Source organism: Bombina bombina, chromosome 12 (genome assembly GCF_027579735.1).
Source record: "Bombina bombina isolate aBomBom1 chromosome 12, aBomBom1.pri, whole genome shotgun sequence".
Lineage (NCBI taxonomy): Eukaryota > Metazoa > Chordata > Amphibia > Anura > Bombinatoridae > Bombina > Bombina bombina.
In genome coordinates, this window is record NC_069510.1 from 2,052,043 (window position 1) to 2,076,401 (window position 24,359).

At 39.9% G+C, this 24,359-nt stretch overlaps 1 protein-coding gene across 1 annotated transcript in view; it reads left to right on the top strand.

The window, feature by feature from the left end:
• The window catches only part of GARNL3 (GTPase activating Rap/RanGAP domain like 3), a gene marked incomplete at its 5' end in the record, with an annotated part of 730,206 nt that overhangs the window by 161,614 nt on the left and 544,233 nt on the right, over positions 1-24,359 (top strand). The window contains one exon of the mRNA XM_053695928.1: positions 8,804-8,903. Coding sequence (XP_053551903.1) covers positions 8,804-8,903 — 100 coding nt within the window. The remainder of the gene's footprint in view (positions 1-8,803; positions 8,904-24,359) is intronic.

Consider the following 24,359-nt stretch of genomic DNA (forward strand, 5'->3'; position numbering starts at 1 on the left):
TGACAAGTTAGATATATGATCATCTGTACCGAGAGCTTTAGATTATCATCTCATCTGTGCAGAGAGCTTTAGATCATCTTCTTATCTGTGCAGAGAGCTTTAGATCATCTTCTTATCTGTGCAGAGAGCTTTAGATCATCATCTCGTCTGTGCCAAGAGCTTTCGAGCATCATCTCGACTGTACCAAGTGCTTTAGATCATCATCCCGTCTGTGCAGAGAGATTTAGATCATCATCTCGTCTGTGTAGAGAGCTTTAGATCATCATCTCGTCTGTGCAGAGAACTTTCGAGCATCATCTTGTCTGTACCAAGAGCTTTAGATCACCATCTCGTCTGTGCCGAGAGCTTTAGATCATCATCTTCTCTGTACCAAGAGCTTTAGATCATCATCTCGTCTGTGCCAAGAGCTTTAGATCATCATCTCGTCTGTGCAGAGATCTTTAGATCATCTTCTTATCTGTACAGACAGCTTTAGATCATCACCTCGTCTGTGCCAAGAGCTTTTGAGCACCATCTTGTCTGTACCAAGAGCTTTAGATCACCATCTCGTCTGTGCCGAGAGCTATGCCGAGAGCTTTAGATCATCATCTTGTCTGTACCAAGTGCTTTAGATCACCATCTCGTCTGTGCCGAGAGCTTTAGATCATCATCTTATCTGTGCAGAGAGCTTTAGATCATGATCTCTTCTGTGCCAAGAGCTTTCGAGTATCATCTTGTCTGTACCAAGAGTTTTAGACCCCCATCTCGTCTGTGCCGAGAGCTTTAGATCATCATCTCGTCTGTGCCGAGAGCTTTAGATCATCATCTCATCTGTGCAGTGAGCTTTAGATCATCATCTTATCTGTGCAGAGAGCTTTAGATCATCTTCTTATCTGTGCAGAGAGCTTTAGATCATCATCTCATCTGTGCCAAGAGCTTTCGAGCATCATCTCGTCTGTACCAAGGGCTTTAGATCATCATCATCCCGTCAGTGCAGAGAGCTTTAGATCATCATCTCGTCTGTGCAGAGAGCTTTAGATCATCATCTCGTCTGTTCAGAGAGCTTTCAAGCATCATCTTGTCTGTACCAAGAGCTTTAGATCACCATCTCGTCTGTGCTGAGAGCTTTAGATCATCATCTTCTCTGTACCAAGAGCTTTAGATCATCATCTCGTCTGTGCCGAGAGCTTTAGATCATCATCTCATCTGTGCAGAGAGCTTTAGATCATCATCTCGTCTGTGCAGAGATCTTTAGATCATCTTCTTATCTGTGCAGAGAGCTTTAGATCATCACCTCGTCTGTGCCAAGAGCTTTCGAGCATCATCTTGTCTGTACCAAGAGCCTTAGATCACCATCTTGTCTGTGCCGAGAGCTTTAGATCATCATCTCGTCTGTGCCAGGAGCTTTAGATCATCATCTTGTCTGTGCCAAGAGCTTTAGATCATCTTCTCGTCTGTGCTGAGCTTAAGATCACCATCTCGTCTGTAGCGAGAGCTTTAGATCATTATCTTCTCTGTGCAGAAAGCTTTAGATCATCATCTTGTCTGTGCAGAAAGCTTTAGATCATCTTGTCTGTGCCGAGAGCTTTAGATCATCATCTCACCTGTGCCAAGAGCTTTAGATCATAATTTTATCTGTGCCGAGAGCTTTAGATCATTATCTAGTCTGTGCAGAGATCTTTATATCATCTCGTCTGTGCAGAGAGCTTTAGATCACCATCTCGTCTGTGCAGAGAGCTTTAGATCATCATCTTGTCTGTGCAGAGAGCTTTAGATCATCTTCTTATCTGTGCAGAGAGCTTTAGATCATCTTTTTATCTGTGCAGAGAGCTTTAGATCATCATCTTGTCTGTGCAGAGAGTGTTAGATAATCTTCTTATCTGTGCAGAGAGCTTTAGATCATCTCATCTGTGCAGAGATCTTTAGATAATCTCGTCTGTGCAGAGAGCTTTAGATCATCTTCTTATCTGTGCAGAGAGCCTTAGATCATCATCTTGTCTGTACAGAGAGCTTTAGATCATCTTCTTATCTGTGCAGAGAGCTTTAGATCATGATCTCATCTGTGCCAAGAGCTTTCGAGCATCATCTTGTCTGTACCAAGAGCTTTAGATCACCATCTCGTCTGTGCCGAGAGCTTTAGATCATCATCTCATCTGTGCAGAGAGCTTTAGATCATCTTCTTATCTGTGCAGAGAGCTTAAGATCATCTTCTTATCTGTGCAGAGAGCTTTAGATCATCATCTCGTCTGTACAGAGATCTTTAGATCACCTTCTTATCTGTGCAGAGAGCTTTAGATCATCATCTCGTCTGTGCCAAGAGCTTTCGAGCATCATCTTGTCTGTACCAAGAGCTTTAGATCACCATCTCGTCTGTGCCGAGAGCTTTAGATCATCATCTCGTCTGTGCCGAGAGCTTTAGATCATCATCTTGTCTGTACCAAGTGCTTTAGATCATCATCTCGTCTGTGCAGAGAGCTTTAGATCATCATCTCATCTGTGCAGAGAGCTTTAGATCATCATCTCGTCTGTGCCGAGAGCTTTAGATCAACATCTAGTCTGTACCAAGTGCTTTAGATCATCATCTCGTCTGTGCAGAGAGCTTTAGATCATCATCTCGTCTGTTCTGAGAGCTTTAGATCATCATCTCGTCTGTACCAAGTGCTTTAGATCATCATCTCATCTGTGCAGAGAGCTTTAGATCATCATCTCGTCTGTGCAGAGATCTTTAGATCACCATCTCGTCTGCACCGAGAGCTTTAGATCATCATATTCTCTGTACCAAGAGCTTTAGATCATCATCTCGTCTGTGCCGAAAGCTTTAGATCATCATCTCATCTGTGCAGAGAGCTTTAGATTATCATCTCATCTGTGCAGAAAGCTTTAGATCATCATCTCGTCTGTGCAGAGATCTTTAGATCATCTTCTTATCTGTGCAGAGAGCTTTAGATCATCATCTCGTCTGTGCCAAGAGCTTTTGAGCATCATCTTGTCTGTACCAAGAGCTTTAGATCATCATCTCGTCTGTGCCGAGAGCTTTAGATCATCATCTCATCAGTGCAGAGAGCTTTAGATCATCATCTCATCTGGGCAGAAAGCTTTAGATCATCATCTCGTCTGTGCAGAGATCTTTAGATCATCTTCTTATCGGTGCAGAGAGCTTTAGATCATCATCTCGTCTGTGCCAAGAGCTTAAGATCATCTTCTCGTCTGTTCTGAGCTTAAGATCACCATCTCGTCTGTGCCGAGAGCTTTAGATCATCATCTTGTCTGTGCAGAAAGCTTTAGATCATCTTGTCTGTGCCGAGAGCTTTAGATCATCACTTTGTCTGTGCCGAGAGCTTTAGATCATCATCTCACCTGTGCCGAGAGCTTTAGATCATAATTTTATCTGTGTCGAGAGCTTTAGATCATTATCTAATCTGTGCAGAGATCTTTATATCATCTCGTCTGTGCAGAGAGGTTTAGATCACCATGTCGTCATTGCAGAGAGCTTTAGATCATCATCTCGTCTGTGCAGAGAGCTTTAGATCATCTTCTTATCTGTGCAGAGAGCTTTAGATCATCTCGTCTGTGCAGAGAGCTTTAGATCATCTCATCTGTGCAGAGATCTTTAGATCATCTCGTCTGTGCAGAGAGCTTTAGATCATCTTCTTATCTGTGCAGATAGCTTTAGATCATGATCTCGTCTGTGCCAAGAGCTTTCGAGCATGATCTTGTCTGTACCAAGAGCTTTAGATCACCATCTCGTCTGTGCCGAGAGCTTTAGATCATCATCTCATCTGTGCAGAGAGCTTTAGATCATCTTCTTATTTGTGCAGAGAGCTTTAGATCATCTTATCTGTGCAGAGAGCTTTAGATCATCATCTCGTCTGTGCAGAGATCTTTAGATCACCTTCTTATTTGTGCAGAGAGCTTTAGATCATCATCTCATCTGTGCCAAGAGCTTTCGAGCATCATCTTGTCTGTACCAAGAGCTTTAGATCACCATCTTGTCTGTGCCGAGAGCTTTAGATCATCATCTCGTCTGTACCAAGTGCTTTAGATCATCATCTCGACTGTGCAGAGAGCTTTAGATCATCATCTCGTCTGTGCAGAGAGCTTTAGATCATCATCTCGTCTGTGCCAAGAGCTTTCGAGCATCATCTTGTCTGTACCAAGAGCTTTAGATCACCATCTCATCTGTGCCGAGAGCTTTAGATCATCATCTTCTCTGTACCAAGAGCTTTAGATCATCATCTCGTCTGTGCCGATAGCTTTACGTCATCATCTCATCTGTGCAGAGAGCTTTAGATTATCATCTCATCTGTGCAGAAAGCTTTAGATCATCATCTCGTCTGTGCAGAGATCTTTAGATCATCTTCTTATCTGTGCAGAGAGCTTTATTTTAATATGATTTTTATTGCATTTTTGGTAACAAAAAATAAGTACAAATAGTACGAAAATCTGATATAGTATACGTTGATACACTGAAATCATTATGAACACGATCTTCAAAAGGAAAGAATAAACTTAAGAACAGAAAAAGAAAAATACAATATTTTTGCCTTAAACCATCGTCTGTTGTATCGTACCTACTTTAGCTGAAGACCTACATCTTGTCTGTAATCTGGAATGTGCAAATCCGTAGGTTTGAATGCTTTGCTATTTACCAACAGTTTTTATATCTTAACAATATATCGGTCCAAATAAAGTAATAGGTAAAGAAGAAGGAAATAGATGAAAACAAGATTAAAGGAGAGGGTGGGTGGGGTGGGTAGAGGAGTTAGGACTATTTCAGGAATTTTATGGCTACTTCGTCTGCATAGATTTGGTGTTTGTTTGGGTTCAAGATTACCCCTAGCATGTTAAGAATTTATTCTAGATGTGGATAGCGCCTCAGGTGTCATCCCTTCTGAGATTAGTTGTATCGTGCATAATCCAATATAGCCAAACCTTGTGGAAGGCTTCCTGTGTGTCTTGTATAATGGCTGCCTGTTCTAACATGTTGTAGTAATGTTTAATTTTATATATAATTTCACTCCAAAATGGGGCTCTCTCCTTCCAACGGTGGGCTATGCACACCCTTGTGGCCGTACAAGTTATCTTAATAAATTGGTTTATATATTTATTAAATTCTTTAAGTCTAGTGTGTAGCAGGGCTTGTTCCATTGAGAGGTTGATAGGGCTGTCTAAAATGGAGCTTAAATAAAGTGACAGTTGGTTCCATATTCTATTTGAGTGGGGGCAATCCCACCACATATGTTTGTAGGTGCCCTCTTCTTTACAGCCTCTATAACATAACCTGGATCCTTGTCTGGTGGCATGTGAGGTTATTAGTGGAGTAAGGTACCACCGAAAGTTGGTCTTAATACAATTTTCCCTCATATCTGCGCTAAGCATTCCCCTACTCACATTATCTAGGATGGAATGCCAGGTTTGTATATCAAATACTTTATTCAGATCTTTTTCCCATTTGATTTGAAGTGGGGACTTAGTGTTCTCAGAGGCCGATTGGATTGCCTGGTATATTTGTGTAATGGTTCTTTTAGGTCTCATTGATGCGCTACAAATAACTTCTAGTGTTGTGAGAGATTTATTTGGGCCTGCCGGTAAAAGGTGTTGTATAGAAGTTGAGATTTGTAAATATAAGAACCAGTGAAGTTTGATTGGGTGAAGTTTTTCTTGTAGTTGGGTATAGGTGAGTACTTTACCTCTTTCTAGTAAGTCGGCTATCCTGTATAACCCTCTATTTTCCCACTTCTTAACTATTGAGGCATGTTCTAATTTGGTTATGCAACTCAGCGGGGTTTTTATTGAAATTTGTGGTAGTAGCTTAAGGGATGAGGTGAGTTTGGACCACTGCTTAATCATAAAGTCCGAAATTGGGAGAGAGTTATGTTCTTTGCCTAGGCAACGTTTCGGGTCCCAGAGCACCCTTGACCTTGGCCCTACTTCTGTAATGTCAGATTCTAGTTCTGTCCATATGATGTCTTCTTCTAACTTATTAAGAAGGGTGGTTTGTGGGAGTCTGGCTGCCTGATAGTAATGTTTGAAGTTTGGTGCCCCTATCCCCCCCAATTTTCTGTGTTTGTTAAGTATATTAGAAGAGATTCTGGCTCTTTTGCCCCCTCTTATGAAACTATTGGTGCGTTTTTGAAGCTCATTTAGGTCTTGCCCTGGGACATGGATGGGTAGAGTGCGGAACAGATACAAAACCCGCGGCAGCACTGTCATTTTAACTGCAGATAGCCTTCCAAACCAAGAGGATCTAAGTTTGCTCCAGCTATTTAGGTCCTGTTTGATAGATTTGTATAAAGTGGGGTAATTAGCCTGATATAGTTCTGAGGAATTTTTCGTCAGGTTGACCCCTAAATATTTAAGGTGATGTTTGGTCCATTTAAACTTAAAATTTAGTTCTATCAGCTTTTTGGTATGATCAGGTAATTCAATGGGCATGGCTTCACATTTCTCTAGGTTCACCTTATAACCGGAAATTATGGAGAAGAGGTCAATTGTCTTATAAAGGTTTGGAAGTGAGAGTAGGGGTCTGGTCAAAGATAGCAAGATGTCGTCTGCGAATAGTGTGAGTTTGTATTCCCTCCGTTTGACGGAAATTCCTGAGATGTCTGGGGAGTGTCTTATGTGTTGGGCTAGGGGTTCTATGCATAGTGCGAACAACAAGGGGGACAGAGGACATCCCTGTCTAGTGCCATGTGCAGAGAGCTTTAGATCATCATCTCATCTGTGCCAAGAGCTTTCAAGCATCATCTTGTCTGTACCAAGAGCTTTAGATCACCATCTCGTCTGTGCCGAGAGTTTTAGATCATCATCTCGTCTGTGCCAAGAGCTTTAGATCATCATTTCGTCTGTGTTAAGAACTTTAGATCATCATCTCGTCTGTGCTGAGCTTAAGATCACCATCTCGTCTGTGCAGAGAGCTTTAGATCATCATCTTGTCTGTGCAGAAAGCTTTAGATCATCATCTTGTCTGTGCCGAGTGCTTTAGATCATCACCTTGTCTGTGCCGAGAGCTTTAGATCATTATCTCACCTGTGCCGAGAGCTTTAGATCATAATTTTATCTGTGCCGCGAGCTTTAGATCATTATCTCGTCTGTGTAGAGAGCTTTAGATCATCATCTCGTCTGTGTAGAGAGCTTTAGATCATCATCTCGTCTGTGCCTAGATCTTTATGCTTTAGATCATCATTTCGTCTGTGCAAAAAGCTTTAGATCACCATCTTTTTTGTGCCAAGAGCTTTAGATCACTATCTCATCTGTGTAAAGAGCTTTAGATCATCATCTCGTCTGTGCCGAGAGTTTAAGATTATCATCATCTAGTCTGTGCAGAGATCTTTAGATCATCATCTTGCCTGTGCTAAGAGTGTTAGATCATCATCTAGTCTGTGCAGAGATCTTTTGATCATCATCTCGTCTATGTAGAGAGCTTTAGATCATAATCTCGTCTGTGCAGAGAGTTTAAGATTATCATCATCTAGTATGTGCAGAGATCTTTTGATCATCATCTCGTCTATGTAGAGAGCTTTAGATCATAATCTCGTCTGTGCAGAAAGCTTTAGATCATCTTCTCTGTGCCGAGATCTTTAGATCACTATCTCCTCTGTACCGAGAGCTTTAGATGATCATCAGAGACCACAAAGTACAGACAACACCTCTGGTAGAATTTTCTGAATGGCAATAATTAGCACAGATTGTTGGCATCCTAGGAAAATAAATTGTCTTGCACATGTGTTTATGGAATTCTGTTACAACGTGGCTTTTACCATTATAAAATGATTGCAATTTTTCCTTGTGTAGTTAGGAAATTAGCCATCCAGTTGCACTTCAGTACTAGCACACGGGCACCCATAAGTAACAGGATTATGAGACTATGACAATGCACAAAGGCTTCTTTGTTCCACCAGGTCTGACTAGCATGTCTTTAGATCATCATCTCGTCTGTGCCAAGAGCTTTAGATCATCATCTCGTCTGTGCTGAGCTTAAGATCACCATCTCGTCTGTGCCGAGAGCTTTAGATCATCATCTTGTCTGTTTCGAGAGCTTTAGATCATCACCTTGTCTGTGCTGAGAGCTTTAGATCATCATCTCACCTGTGCCGAGAGCTTTAGATCATAATTTTATCTGTGCCGAGAGCTTTAGATCATTATCTCGTCTGTGTAGAGAGCTTTAGATCATCATCTCGTCTGTGCCTAGATCTTTAGATCATCATCTCGTCTGTGCTGAGCTTTAGATCATCATTTTGTCTGTGCAGAAAGCTTTAGATAACCATCTTGTTTGTGCCGAGAGCTTTAGATCACTATCTCATCTGTGCAGAGAGCTTAAGATTATCATCATCTAGTCTGTGCAGAGATCTTTAGATCATCATCTTGCCTGTGCCAAGAGCGTTAGATCATCATCTAGTCTGTGCAGAGATCTTTTGATCATCATCTCGTCTATGTAGAGAGCTTTAGATCATAATCTCGCCTGTGCAGAAAGCTTTAGATCATCTTCTCTGTGCTGAGAGCTTTAGATGATCATCAGAGACCACAAAGTACGGAGAACACCTCTGGTAGAATTTTCTGAATGGAAATAATTAGCACAGATTGTTGGCATCTTAGGAGAATAAATTGTCTTGCACATGTGTTTATGGAATTCTGTTACAACGAGGCTTTTACCATTATAAAATGATTGCAATTTTTCCTTGTGTAGTTAGGAAATTAGCCATCCAGTTGCACTTCAGTACTAGCACACAGGCACCCATAAGTAACAGGAATATGAGACTATGACAATGCACAAAGGCTTCTTTGTTCCACCAGGTCTGACTAGCATGTCTTTTTTTTTTTACAGAATACACACCACATACCAGGAACGTGGAGAAGAACAGATGTGCACTTGGAAAACCCTGAGTATCACACCAGATGGTACTTCAAGTATTTTCTAGGAAAAGGTAATTACTTTATCACTCATACTCTCAGATGAAATGTTTGTGTGTGTGTATATATATATATATATATATATATATATATATATATATAATTGAAATGAAAGTAAGCACTCACTGGTCTTAGGACAACAAAGTCACCAAAAAGTCTTTTTTATTGCATTCTGTGACGTTTCGGGACCAAGCACAGTCCTTTCTTCTGACAGTGTTACAGAGAAAATGCAGCCTTATATAGGCCCTAAACACACTCCCACAAACCAATCAAAGGTCCTGTTACATACACACCCCCCTATTAGCAAAAATGACAGATAAACACCTCCCCCGTGAGTATATAAAACTAGCGTGTGATATAAAACACTATATATAGAATACAAAGTATATCCCTCCTATCATCGGGTTCCAAAATCCCAGCCACAAATTGAACGATATGCCAAAGGTATCATAAAATGAGGATTACAGAGAAAATCGACCTAAAAACGGAATCACTAGTCCAATCACAGTAACCACCTGGTTGTCCAATGGCCATCCCTCATAGACATGATGCGGACAAACTCTGCCCATCAATCACTAATTAAAAATAGTACCACGCTAGATCACCACTTCAGATCAAGGCACCACTATGTGAGACATCACAGATGCGATTACCAATTCAATATCAAACACTGCATCCTTTACGGAGATAGGATCTACCTTAACCAGGGAATAGTGTGCGCTCATGTTCATGATCGTATCTCCCGTAGTTACCAAGATCCACCCCCATAGGGTAGTATCCGAGATCACATGTTCAATCGTAGCCAATCCCTGCATAATAACAAACCCACATGTCTAGAGAATGTAAATAAACAACAAAGACTCTAAGGATTTTTAATTAAGACAAGTCAAACTTTAATTGACGTTTTGGGGTAAGTTACAACCCCTATATATGTTATATCTATAACATATATAGACAAGTGCTTAAACACCCATATTGCTGAAAGTGCACAGTCATACCTCCTAGATCTGGTTTGCTATCACATTGCAGTCACAAACCGCATCGTAACACTCATACACTTCCGGTTTTGGATCTCTACAGTATAATTCATTATATGTGTTAATTAATATTCTTAACACAAGTGGTTAACACATGTGTACTGAAAGTGCACTATCTTATCACACATAGCTAACTTCTCAAAAAACTATATTCACACAGCAAATGTGTATATTTACAATACTATCGTTCCTTTGGTTACCATCTTAAAAAATAAAAGCTTTAGTATCCGTGATTTCTATGTTCATGGCTCATAATCACACTAAAAAGGATGATGAGAGTCATCAAGCATTACCTGCAATATATTTTCAAGCAAATCATATACTTAAACGTATGTATAAGTGTAAGCTATGTAGTGTGTGTGTATAAGTATAAGCTATATAGTGGGTGTATAATTATAAGCTATGTAGTGTGTGTCTGTATGTATAAGTGTGTGTGTATCGGCATGTATGTTATGTAATGTGTGTGAGTGTGTATCTACATGTATAAGTGTATGCTATGTAGTGTCTGTGTATCTGCATGTATAAGTGTAAGCTATGCAGTGTGCGTGTATCTGCATGTATAAGTGTAAGCTATGCAGTGTGCGTGTATCTGCATGTATAAGTGTAAGCTATGTAGTGTGTGTGTATCTGCATGTATAAGTGTAAGCTATGTAGTGTGTGTCTGTATGTATAAGTGTGTGTGTATCGGCATGTATGTTATGTAATGTGTGTGAGTGTGTATCTACATGTATAAGTGTATGCTATGTAGTGTCTGTGTATCTGCATGTATAAGTGTAAGCTATGCAGTGTGCGTGTATCTGCATGTATAAGTGTAAGCTATGTAGTGTGTGTGTATCTGCATGTATAAGTGTAAGCTATGTAGTGTGTGTCTGTATGTATAAGTGTGTGTGTATCGGCATGTATGTTATGTAATGTGTGTGAGTGTGTATCTACATGTATAAGTGTATGCTATGTAGTGTCTGTGTATCTGCATGTATAAGTGTAAGCTATGCAGTGTGCGTGTATCTGCATGTATAAGTGTAAGCTATGTAGTGTGTGTGTATCTGCATGTATAAGTGTAAGCTATGTAGTGTGTGTCTGTATGTATAAGTGTGTGTGTATCGGCATGTATGTTATGTAATGTGTGTGAGTGTGTATCTACATGTATAAGTGTATGCTATGTAGTGTCTGTGTATCTGCATGTATAAGTGTAAGCTATGCAGTGTGCGTGTATCTGCATGTATAAGTGTAAGCTATGTAGTGTGTGTGTGTGTGTGTATCTGCATGTATAAGTATATGCTATGTAGTGCGTATCTGCCTGTGTAAGTGTATGCTATGTAGTGTGTGCTATGTGTAAGTCTATGCTATGTAGTGTGTGCTATGAAGTGTGTGTTTCTGTGTATTTGAGTGTGTGTACATGTATATGTGTAGATTGTGTTACTGTGCATTTTTGCCGATTTTAACCCCCTCCCATGTCTCTGGGGACCAATCAAATGTGAGCATCACTGTCACCATGCAACAAGTAATCATCCCACATCATTGTTAAAGACAATCCCAAAGGCCCAAATGGTCAATAAATTTCTTCAGAGAGGCTACAACCCAAAGCTGATTGACCAAAGGATGGTTGAGGAACCTCCATCACCGAATAGAGATATTGTTGAAGAGAGCAATCCAAGATTGACTTTAACTACTATCTACAGTCCGTCCATGAGAGCACTTGGTAAGAACCTAGATCAACACTGGCACATCATACAGAGTGATCCTACACTACCATTCACTAGATGGCAACACCCAAGGATGGGCTTTAAAAGGAACACAAGTCTGAAAGATACATTGATCAATACAGACCCCACACATTGTTTTAAAAAGGATGCGTGGCTCCAACAAAGGAAGAACAAAGCTCATTCCGCTGTGTAGGATGCACCACTTGTAGTTCAATAGTACCAGGAGCCACCTTTGGCCACCCACAGACGAATAAGAGGTATACCATTAGACACTTTATCACCTGCACTACCACATATGTAGTATATCTACCGAACTGTAGCTCGAGGAGAGTCTATGTGTGTAAGACCTCAGACGATGCCAGGGAGTGCCATTAAAAACAAGAAAAGTGACCAGCAAGTAGCTAAACACTTCCTAGAAGCTGGACATAGTGTCAATGACCTACAATTGAAACATGGAGGGGATAGGAATAAGGTGTTGCTACAAGTGGAAGAGAGGTGGATCCACCGTTTGAACACTTTACAGCCAAATGGACTTAACACCATGATCGATTGGCATTGTTTCCTATAGGATCATTGTCCTCTAAACAATCTATGACATGTTGCCTATGTAAATTTACAATGATAGTCCACAATCCTATTCTATATAGTCTGTTATGCACTTAGCTTAATATTGGTGAGTGTCATCGATTTGTATCCCATTGTATATATGTATATATTCTTGTATCTCATAGGTGCTAAGGGCACAGTTTGTATTAATGAAATCTTTTGTTACTATTCCTATTACCTTGTGGACTGGGGTGAATTTCACTCTACCAGGTAATTCCCCATTCCTGTTGCCCTATATATATATATATATATATATATATATATATATATATATAGACATGAATATTCAACATGTATTTACCACATATACTGCTTAGGGGTTTCAAAATGTTTTGACATTTTAGTAACGCTAGATATCTTTTTGATACATTGTAGCTATTTTGTCTACATTTCCATCACTATATGCTATGACATGGATGCTATGAGAATGTTACTACTGTATTACCAAACAGGCTATGCTGTTGGCAGACATATTCACTCGGCAATGGATATCCCAGTGTGTCATTGACAGCGGCAAGCTAGTACGCTTCATTGTTATGGTGACTGTGATGCTCGCATGTGATTGGTTCCCACAGAGACACGTGACATGTCATGTGTATTTATGATGCACTGCACGCTCAGACAGTATTTATTAAAACACTGTGCCATTATGCTGCTTTTCATTTATTATGTGGTTAGATTGTTTACTAACGCCTAGATTACGCGTTTTGTACTATAGAGGGTGCGAAATGAACGCAACACAAGTTATTTCACTCTCCATAGCGCTGCCATTAAAAGTTTCTGAAAAGCCTCCTTGTGCGTGCGATATGGTGGCGATAAGCTCCATACCGCACAACTGCCAAGGGCTGCTTTGACGTGCTCGTGCAATGCTTTCCCCTTAGACATCAATAGGGAGGAGGTGTTAGAAAAAAACTAACACCTGAAGCGTGGTATGGCGATCGCCGTAACACAACCCCATTGATGTCTATAGGAAAAAAAAGTTACGTTTAAATCTAACACCCTAACATAAACCCCAAGTCTAAACACCCCTAATCTGCTGCCTCCAACATCGCTGACACCTAAATAAAGTTATTAACCCCTAATCTGCCGCTCCCGACATCTCCGCCACTAATAAAAGTTATTTACCCCTATTCCGCCGCTCCCCAACATCGCTGCCACTAATAAGTTATTAACCCCTAAACCTCTGGCCTCCCACATCACCACCACTAAATAAACCTATTAACCCCTAAACCGCCAGCCCCCCACATCTCAAAAAACTAAACTATTAACCCCTAAACCTAACAACCCCCCTAACTTTATATCCCTATCTTAAAATAAATAAAAACTTACCTGTGAATTTAAAAAAACCTAAGTTTAAACTAACAATTAACTTAACATACGGCTAGATTATGAGTTTTGTGTTATGAGGGGTGCAGTGCTAACTTGCACGTTATTGTCACCACTCACTTACCTACAGCGCTGGTATTACAGGTTTTTATAAACCAGGCGTTAAAAGACAAGAAGTGAGCGTAGAGCAAACTTGTGTTCCATACCGTACTCCAATACCAACGCTGCTTAAGTCAGAGGTGAGCTGGTTGTACGTGTTCATGCACGATTTTCCCATAGACATCAATGGGCAGAGCCGGCTGAAAAAAAGCCTAACACCTGCAATAAAGCAGCGTAAAGCTCAGTAACCCAGCCCCATTGATTCCTATGGGGAAACACCCTAACATGAACCCCGAGTCTAAACACCCCTAATCTTACACTTATTAACCCCTAATCTGCCGCCCGACATCCCCGACACCTACATTATACTTATTAACCCCTAATCTGCCGCTTCGGACATCGCCACCACTATAATAAACATATTAACCCCTAAACCGCCGCACTCCCCCATCACAAACACTAGTTAAATATTATTAACCCCTAATCTGCCGCCCCTAACATCGCTGCCACCTACCTACATTTATAACCCCTAATCTGCTACCCCTATAATAAATTTATTAACCCCTAAACCTAACACCCACTAACTTAAATATAATTAAAATACATCTAAAAAAAACTATTAATACCTAAATAATTCCTATTTAAAAGTAAATACCTATAAAATAAACCCTAAGCTAGCTACAATATAACTAATAGTTACATTGTATCTATCTTAGGGTTTATTTTTATTTTACAGATAAGTTTGTATTTATTTTAACTAGGTACAATAGTTATTAAATAGTTATTAACTATTTACTAACTACCTAGCTAAAATAAATACAATTTTACCTGTAAAATAAAACCTAACCTGTCTTACACTAACACCTAACCTTACACTACAATTAAATAAATTACCTAAATTAAATACAATTACCTAAATTACAAAAAAAAAAACCCCACTAAATTACACAAAATTAAAAAAACAAATTACAAGATATTTAAACTAATTAAACCTAATCTAATAGCCCTATCAAAATAAAAAAAATCCCCCCCCAAAAAAATCCTAGCCTAAACTACCAATAACCCTTAAAAGGGCCTTTTGTGGGGCATTGCCCCAAAGAAATCAGCTCTTTGACCTTTAAAAAAAAATACAAACAACCCCCAACAGTAAAACCCACCACCCACACAACCACCCCCCCAAATAAAACCCTAACTAAAAAAACCTAAGCTCCCCATTGCCCTGAAAAGGGCATTTGGATGGGCATTGCCCTTAAAAGGGCATTTAGCTCTATTGCTGCCCAAACCCTAATCTAAAACCCACTCAATAAACCCTTAAAAAAACTAACACTAACCCCCGAAGATCCACTTACAGTTTTGAAGACCAGACATCCATCGTCAACGAAGCCGGGAGAAGTACTCAACGAAGCGGCAAGAAGTCCTCAACGAAGCCGGGAGAAGTCTTCATTCAAGCCGGGGGAAGTGGTCCTCCAGACGGGCAGAAGTCTTCAAGACATCCGGTGCGGAGCATCCTCTTCTTACGAAGACTCCCGACTAATGAAGGTTCCTTTAATTGACGTCATCCAAGATGGCGTCCCTTAGATTCCGATTGGCTGATAGAATTCGATCAGCCAATCAGAATTAAGGTTGAAAAAATCCTATTGGCTGATGCAATCAGCCAATAGGATTGAACTCACATTCTATTGGCTGTTCCAATCAGCCAATAGAATGTGAGCTAAATCCTATTGGCTGATTGCATCAGCCAATAGGATTTTTTCAACCTTAATTCCGATTGGCTGATAGAATTCTATCAGCCAATCGGAATCTAAGGGACGCCATCTTGGATGACGTCACTTAAAGGAACCTTCATTCGTCTGGAGTGGTCGTAAGAAGAGGATGCTCCACGCCGGATGTCTTGAAGATGGACCCGCTCCGCGCCGGATGGATGAAGATAAAAGATGCCATCTGGATGAAGACTTCTGCCCGTCTGGAGGACCACTTCTTCCGGCTTGGATGAAGACTTCTCCCGGCTTTGTTGAGGACTTCTTGCTGCTTCGTCGAGGACTTCTCCCGGCTTCGTTGACGATGGATGTCCGGTTCTTCCAAACTGTAAGTGGATCTTCGGGGGTTAGTGTTAGTTTTTTTTTTAAGGTTTTATTGGGTGGGTTTTAGTTTTAGATTAGGGTTTGGGCAGCAAAAGAGCTAAATGCCCTTTTAAGGGCAATGCCCATCCAAATGCCCTTTTCAGGGCAATGGGGAGCTTAGGTTTTTTAAGTTAGGGTTTTATTTGGGGGGTTGGTTGTGTGGGTGGTGGGTTTTACTGTTGGGGGGTTGTTTGTATTTTTTTTACAGGTCAAAGAGCTGATTTCTTTGGGGCAATGCCCCACAAAAGGCCCTTTTAAGGGCTATTGGTAGTTTAGTTTAGGCTAGGGTTTTTTTATTTTGGGGGGGGCTTTTTTATTTTGATAGGGCTATTAGATTAGGTGTAATTAGTTTAAATATCTTGTAATTAGTTTTTTATTTTGTGTAATTTAGGTAATTGTATTTAATTTAGATAATTTATTTAATTGTAGTGTAAGGTTAGGTGTTAGTGTAAGACAGGTAAGGTTTTATTTTACAGGTAAATTTGTATTTATTTTAGCTAGGTAGTTAGTAAATAGTTAATAACTATTTACTAACTAGTCTACCTAGTTAAAATAAATACAAACTTGCCTGTAAAATAAAAATAAACCCTAAGCTAGCTACAATGTAACTATTAGTTATATTGTAGCTAGCTTAGGGTTTATTTACAGGTAAGTACAGTGGGACCTCGGTTTACGAATTTAATGTGTTCTCCGGGACGTTTCGTATTGCGAAAGATTCGTAAACCGAAACACGGTTTCCCATAGGAATGCATTGAAAACCAATTAATGCGTTCCGGAGGTGAGAAAAAAGGCTCCAAAACCTGCTGCAAAAGGCTCCAAAAGGCTCCAAAAGGTTCCACAACTTGCTGCAAATGGCTCCAAAACCGGGACACTTGTTTCGTATTGCGAAAAAAATTCGTAAACCAAAACACGGTTTCCCATAGGAATGCCTTGAAAAACAATTAATTCGTTCGTATTGCGAAAAAAAATCGTAAACCAATGCATTTTTTTCCCAGAATTTTCATTCGTAAACCGAAATTTCGTTTACCGAGTCGTTCGTTAACCGAGGTCCCACTGTATTTAGTTTTAAATTAGGAATTATTTAGTTATTGACCCCTTAATGACAGAGGACGTACCAGGTACGTCATAGAAAAACTCCCCTTAACGACAATTGACGTACCTGGCACGTCCTCTGTTGTTAGAAGTGCTGGAAGCGATCATGATCGCTTCCAGCTGCTTACAAGGGATTGTAGTGATGCCTCACAAAATATGCACAAGTAAAAAAAAAAAAAAAAAAAAAGACCGATGCAGATGCAGGGGGATCTGCGTTGTTTAGTAAGGGATCTGGGAGGGGGAGGGATGTAGATTATTTAGGGGGGGTGAACTACACTACAGAAAACAAATCTTTCATATAAAAAAGTTAAAAAAAAAAAAAAAAAAGTATTTTTGGGGGCAAATTGGGTACTGGCAGACAGCTGCCAGTACCCAAAATGGCGGCAAATAGGTAGAGGGGGAGGGTTAGAGAGATGTATGGGGGGGGATCAGGGAGGTTGTAGGGTAAGGGGGGATCCATCACTGCAGACTGTATAAAAAAAAAAAAAAAGATTTTTATTTCAGTACTGGCAGACTTTCTGCCAGTACTTAAGATGGCTGTGACAATTGTGAGGTGGGGGAGGGAAGAGAGCTGTTTGAGGGGGGTCAGGGGGGGATCAGGGGGTGGGATGTGTCAGGTGGGAGGCTGATCTCTACACTAAAGCTAAAACTTAACCCTACAACCTAATTAACCCCTTAACTGCTGGGCATATTACAAGTGTGGTGCGCAGAAGCATTTAACGGCCTTATTATTACCAAAAAGCAACGCCAAAGCCATATATGTCTGCTATTTATGAACAAAGGAGATCCCAGAGAAGCATTTACAACCATGTGTGCCATAATTGCACAAGCTGTTTGTAAATAATTTCAGTGAGAAACCTAAAATTGTGAAAAATGTAACAGTTTTTTTGTTACTTGATCGTATTTGGCGGTGAAATGGTGGCATGAAATATACCAAAATGGGCCTAGATCAATAATTTGGGTTGTCTACTACACTACACTAAAGCTAAAATTAAACCTAAAAGCTCCCTACAAGCTCCCTAATTAACCCCTTCACTGCTGGGCATAATACACATGTGGTGTGCAGCGGCATATTGCGGCCTTCTAATTACCAAAAAGCAACACCAAAGCCATATATGTCTGCTATTTTTGAACAAAGGGGATCCCAGATAAATATTTACAACCATTTATGCCATACTTGCAAAAGTTGTTTGTAAATAAATTCAGTGAGAAACCTAAAGTTTGTGAAAAAATTTGTGAAAAAGTCAACAATGTTTTTTATTTGATCGCATTTGGCGGTGAAATGGTGGCATGAAATATACCAAAATGGGCCTAAATCAATACTTTGGGATGTCTTCTAAATAAAAATATATACATGTCAAGGGATATTCAGGGATTCCTGAAAGATATCAGTGTTGGAAATAGCAAAGTGCTACTTGTATATTTTTGCCCTATAACTTGCAAAAAAAGCAAAGAACATGTAAACATTGGGTATTTCTAAACTCGGGACAAAATTTAGAAACTATTTAGAATGGGTGTTTTTTTGGTGGTTGTAGATGTGTAACAGATTTTGGGGGTCAAAGTTAGAAAAAGTGTGTTTTTTTCAATTTTTTCCTCATATTTTATATTTTTTTTTTATAGTAAATTATAAGATATGATGAAAATAATGGTATCTTTAGAAAGTCCATTTAATGGTGAGATAAACGGTATATAATATGTGTGGGTACAGTAAATGAGTAAGAGGAAAATTAAAGCTAAACACAAACACTGCAGAAATGTGAAAATAGCTATTGTCATTAAGGGTAAGAAAATTGAAAAATGGTCCGGTCATTAATAGTAGGTTTTTTTTTAGATTTATTTTAATTATATTTAAGTTAATGGGTGTTAGGGTTAGGGTTAGACTTAGGTTTAGGGGTTAATAAATTTAGTATAGTGGCAGCGATAAATAAAACTTTATTTTAAACTTTATTAATGATTACATTAATTGTAAAAGCACCAATTTTATTTATTGTATCTACTGTAGTTGCAGTATCTTCTATGTTGGCCTGACTACAAGGGGGGATATTTATCAAAGGTCTGGCAGACCTGATCCGACAGTGCGGATCAGGTCCGCCAGACCTCGCTGAATGGGGAGAGCAATAGGCTCTCCGTATTCAGCATTACACCGCAAGCTCTTGTGAGCTGCTGGTGCAATGCTGCCCCCTGCAGATTGGGAGGTGTCAATCAACCCGATCGTACTCGATCGGGTTGAATTGCGGCAATGTCTGTCCGCCTGCTCAGAGCAGGCGGACAGGTTATGGAGCAGCGGTTTTTAGACCGCTGCTTCATAACTGCTTTAGGCTCGCCAGAAACACGGGCCCTCAAGCTCCATCCGGAGCTTGATAAATGGGCCCCTATGTCACTTGTCACCAGAATCACAGAACATTTGAGTAATGTCAGGACAGCTAAAAAAGATGTTGAGAAGAACAAGAAAATTACCAGTGTTGCAAGACATTTCCTGCAACACCACAATGGTGATACAAGAGCTTTAAGGTGTGCAAACATTAAAAACAGGCATTAGGGGAGGAGATTGTGAAAAGCAGCTGCTTAAACAAGAAACTAAGTGGATTTTGAGGTTAGATTGTGTTATGCCCAAAGGTATGAATGAATCCAACAACTACTGGGTGATCCTGTAATGATAATGCTATATGGATCTCATGTAGCTGCCACTTGTTCACATGAGAGGTATGAATGAATACAACAACTACTGGGTGTTCCTGTAATGATAATGGTATATGGATCTCATGTAGCTGCCACTTGTTCACACGAGAGGTATGAATGAATACAACAACTACTGGGTGTTCCTGTAATGATAATGGTATATGGATCTCATGTAGCTGCCACTTGTTCACACGAGAGGTATGAATGAATCCAACAACTACTGGGTGATCCTGTAATGATAATGGTATATGGATCTCATGTAGTTGCCACTTGTTCACATGAGAGGTATGAATGAATCCAACAACTACTGGGTGATCCTGTAATGATAATGGTATATGGATCTCATGTAGCTGCCACTTGTTCACATGAGAGGTCTGAATGAATACAACAACTACTGGGTAATCCTGTAATGATAATGGTATATGGATCTCATGTAGCTGCCACTTGTTCACATGAGAGGTCTGAATGAATACAACAACTACTGGGTGATCCTGTAATGATAATGGTATATGGATCTCATGTAGCTGCCACTTGTTCACATGAGAGGTATGAATGAATACAACAACTACTGGGTGTTCCTGTAATGATAATGGTATATGGATCTCATGTAGCTGCCACTTGTTCACACGAGAGGTATGAATGAATACAACAACTACTGGGTGTTCCTGTAATGATAATGGTATATGGATCTCATGTAGCTGCCACTTGTTCACACGAGAGGTATGAATGAATACAACAACTACTGGGTGATCCTGTAATGATAATGGTATATGGATCTCATGTAGCTGCCACTTGTTCACACGAGAGGTATGAATGAATCCAACAACTACTGGGTGATCCTGTAATGATAATGGTATATGGATCTCATGTAGCTGCCACTTATTCACATGAGAGGTATGAATGAATACAACTACTGGGTGATCCTGTAATGATAATGGTATATGGATCTCATGTAGCTGCCACTTGTTCACATGAGAGGTATGAATGAATCCAACAACTACTGGGTGATCCTGTAATGATAATGGTATATGGATCTCATGTAGCTGCCACTTGTTCACATGAGAGGTATGAATGAATCCAACAACTACTGGGTGATCCTGTAATGATAATGGTATATGGATCTCATGTAGCTGCCACTTGTTCACATGAGAGTTATGAATGAATACAACAACTACTGGGTGTTCCTGTAATGATAATGGTATATGGATCTCATGTAGCTGCCACTTGTTCACATGAGAGTTATGAATGAATACAACAACTACTGGGTGTTCCTGTAATGATAATGGTATATGGATCTCATGTAGCTGCCACTTGTTCACATGAGAGGTATGAATGAATACAACAACTACTGGGTGATCCTGTAATGATAATGGTATATGGATCTCATGTAGCTGCCACTTGTTCACATGAGAGGTATGAATGAATACAACAACTACTGGGTGATCCTGTAATGATAATGGTATATGGATCTCATGTAGCTGCCACTTGTTCACACGAGAGGTATGAATGAATCCAACAACTACTGGGTGATCCTGTAATGATAATGGTATATGGATCTCATGTAGCTGCCACTTGTTCACACGAGAGGTATGAATGAATCCAACAACTACTGGGTGTTCCTGTAATGATAATGGTATATGGATCTCAGGTAGTTGCCACTTGTTCACACGAGAGGTCTGAATGAATCCAACAACTACTGGGTGTTCCTGTAATGATAATGGTATATGGATCTCATGTAGCTGCCACTTGTTCACACGAGAGGTATGAATGAATACAACAACTACTGGGTGATCCTGTAATGATAATGGTATATGGATCTCATGTAGCTGCCACTTGTTCACATGAGAGGTCTGAATGAATACAACAACTACTGGGTGATCCTGTAATGATAATGGTATATGGATCTCATGTAGCTGCCACTTGTTCACATGAGAGGTATGAATGAATACAACAACTACTGGGTGTTCCTGTAATGATAATGGTATATGGATCTCATGTAGCTGCCACTTGTTCACACGAGAGGTATGAATGAATACAACAACTACTGGGTGTTCCTGTAATGATAATGGTATATGGATCTCATGTAGCTGCCACTTGTTCACACGAGAGGTCTGAATGAATACAACAACTACTGGGTGATCCTGTAATGATAATGGTATATGAATCTCATGTAGCTGCCACTTGTTCACACGAGAGGTATGAATGAATCCAACAACTACTGGGTGATCCTGTAATGATAATGGTATATGGATCTCATGTAGCTGCCACTTATTCACATGAGAGGTATGAATGAATACAACTACTGGGTGATCCTGTAATGATAATGGTATATGGATCTCATGTAGCTGCCACTTGTTCACATGAGAGGTATGAATGAATCCAACAACTACTGGGTGATCCTGTAATGATAATGGTATATGGATCTCATGTAGCTGCCACTTGTTCACACGAGAGGTATGAATGAATCCAACAACTACTGGGTGATCCTGTAATGATAATGGTATATGGATCTCATGTAGCTGCCACTTGTTCACATGAGAGTTATGAATGAATACAACAACTACTGGGTGTTCCTGTAATGATAATGGTATATGGATCTCATGTAGCTGCCACTTGTTCACATGACAGTTATGAATGAATACAACAACTACTGGGTGTTCCTGTAATGATAATGGTATATGGATCTCATGTAGCTGCCACTTGTTCACATGAGAGGTATGAATGAATACAACAACTACTGGGTGATCCTGTAATGATAATGGTATATGGATCTCATGTAGCTGCCACTTGTTCACATGAGAGGTATGAATGAATACAACAACTACTGGGTGATCCTGTAATGATAATGGTATATGGATCTCATGTAGCTGCCACTTGTTCACACGAGAGGTATGAATGAATCCAACAACTACTGAGTGATCCTGTAATGATAATGGTATATGGATCTCATGTAGCTGCCACTTGTTCACACGAGAGGTATGAATGAATCCAACAACTACTGGGTGTTCCTGTAATGATAATGGTATATGGATCTCATGTAGTTGCCACTTGTTCACACGAGAGGTCTGAATGAATCCAACAACTACTGGGTGTTCCTGTAATGATAATGGTATATGGATCTCATGTAGCTGCCACTTGTTCACATGAGAGGTATGAATGAATACAACAACTACTGGGTGATCCTGTAATGATAATGGTATATGGATCTCATGTAGCTGCCACTTGTTCACACGAGAGGTCTGAATGAATACAACAACTACTGGGTGATCCTGTAATGATAATGGTATATGAATCTCATGTAGCTGCCACTTGTTCACACGAGAGGTATGAATGAATCCAACAACTACTGGGTGATCCTGTAATGATAATGGTATATGGATCTCATGTAGCTGCCACTTGTTCACACGAGAGGTATGAATGAATCCAACAACTACTGGGTGTTCCTGTAATGATAATGGTATATGGATCTCATGTAGTTGCCACTTGTTCACACGAGAGGTCTGAATGAATCCAACAACTACTGGGTGTTCCTGTAATGATAATGGTATATGGATCTCATGTAGCTGCCACTTGTTCACATGAGAGGTATGAATGAATACAACAACTACTGGGTGATCCTGTAATGATAATGGTATATGGATCTCATGTAGCTGCCACTTGTTCACACGAGAGGTCTGAATGAATACAACAACTACTGGGTGATCCTGTAATGATAATGGTATATGGATCTCATGTAGCTGCCACTTGTTCACACGAGAGGTATGCAAGGGTTAATAATAAGATAGCGAGAGGAGAGGCTGAAGAGACAAATACAATGAATATGGCTCCCTAATAACTACTTTCTTTAGGATTTAATGAGTGTATGGTTCAAGTTAGGAGTACATTTTATTTTATTTAGGATGCTCCTGTGACTGAGGAATCATGATTACTTATAACCCTAGCAAATTATTAACCCTGCAGGTTTACAATGTTAATATGATTTAAGCATATGTTACCAGTAATAAGTTGGAAGTTAGGGTTTGTAGTAGTAAACACGATCGAGTCTAAACCATTATTATTATTTTAATTAATATACGCTTAACTTAATGTACATGCTGGAACTTGTATAATAGCAGTGTGCAATGTAAACAATTATTCCTCTCGAATATGACCCAATGGGAGAAATCCGATCAGACACACACCTTCATATGACCAAATTATAGGATAGGAGGATTGCAAAGGGCGTATACTGTCCTGCCAAGAGTAAATAATGGGCGCATAGTTACAGGGTTGCCAAGCGATGATGTGAGCCAATCGGGAAGCACCTGAAGCACACACCCATAATCTATACAATCAGTAATCCGGAATGGCACTAGGGGAGTGACATATGATGAAATGCGTCTGGATTAAGGGTTTTTAAAGCGGTTCACCCAGGTATTCGGCTTGTCATTTTTCCAAAATAATCTGAGCATTGATAAAGGCCAGTTCATAGGCTGAAACGCGTTTGTTATTTTGTACTGTGTGGAATGGCCCTGGCAGCTGAAGCCGACGTCTGCGGTTATCGGCCAGGAAACGGGGGGATTTCCACAGTTTTTATAGTGGTGGTTGTTTTTGGTAAGCAGGTATACCTGCTATTTTTACTTACACTTATTAAAGGTTAAGTTTTATACCTATATATATTTGATTGAGAGAGTGCTAGATAAACCCTTTTCATTTTCCCTAGTTCTTTCTGGGGGTTTGTTTAAGATAGGAATATTGTAATTTTAATTTTAGGGGGTGATAGGTTTAGGGGTTAATAGTTTAATTTATTAGTGGCGATGCGGGGGGCT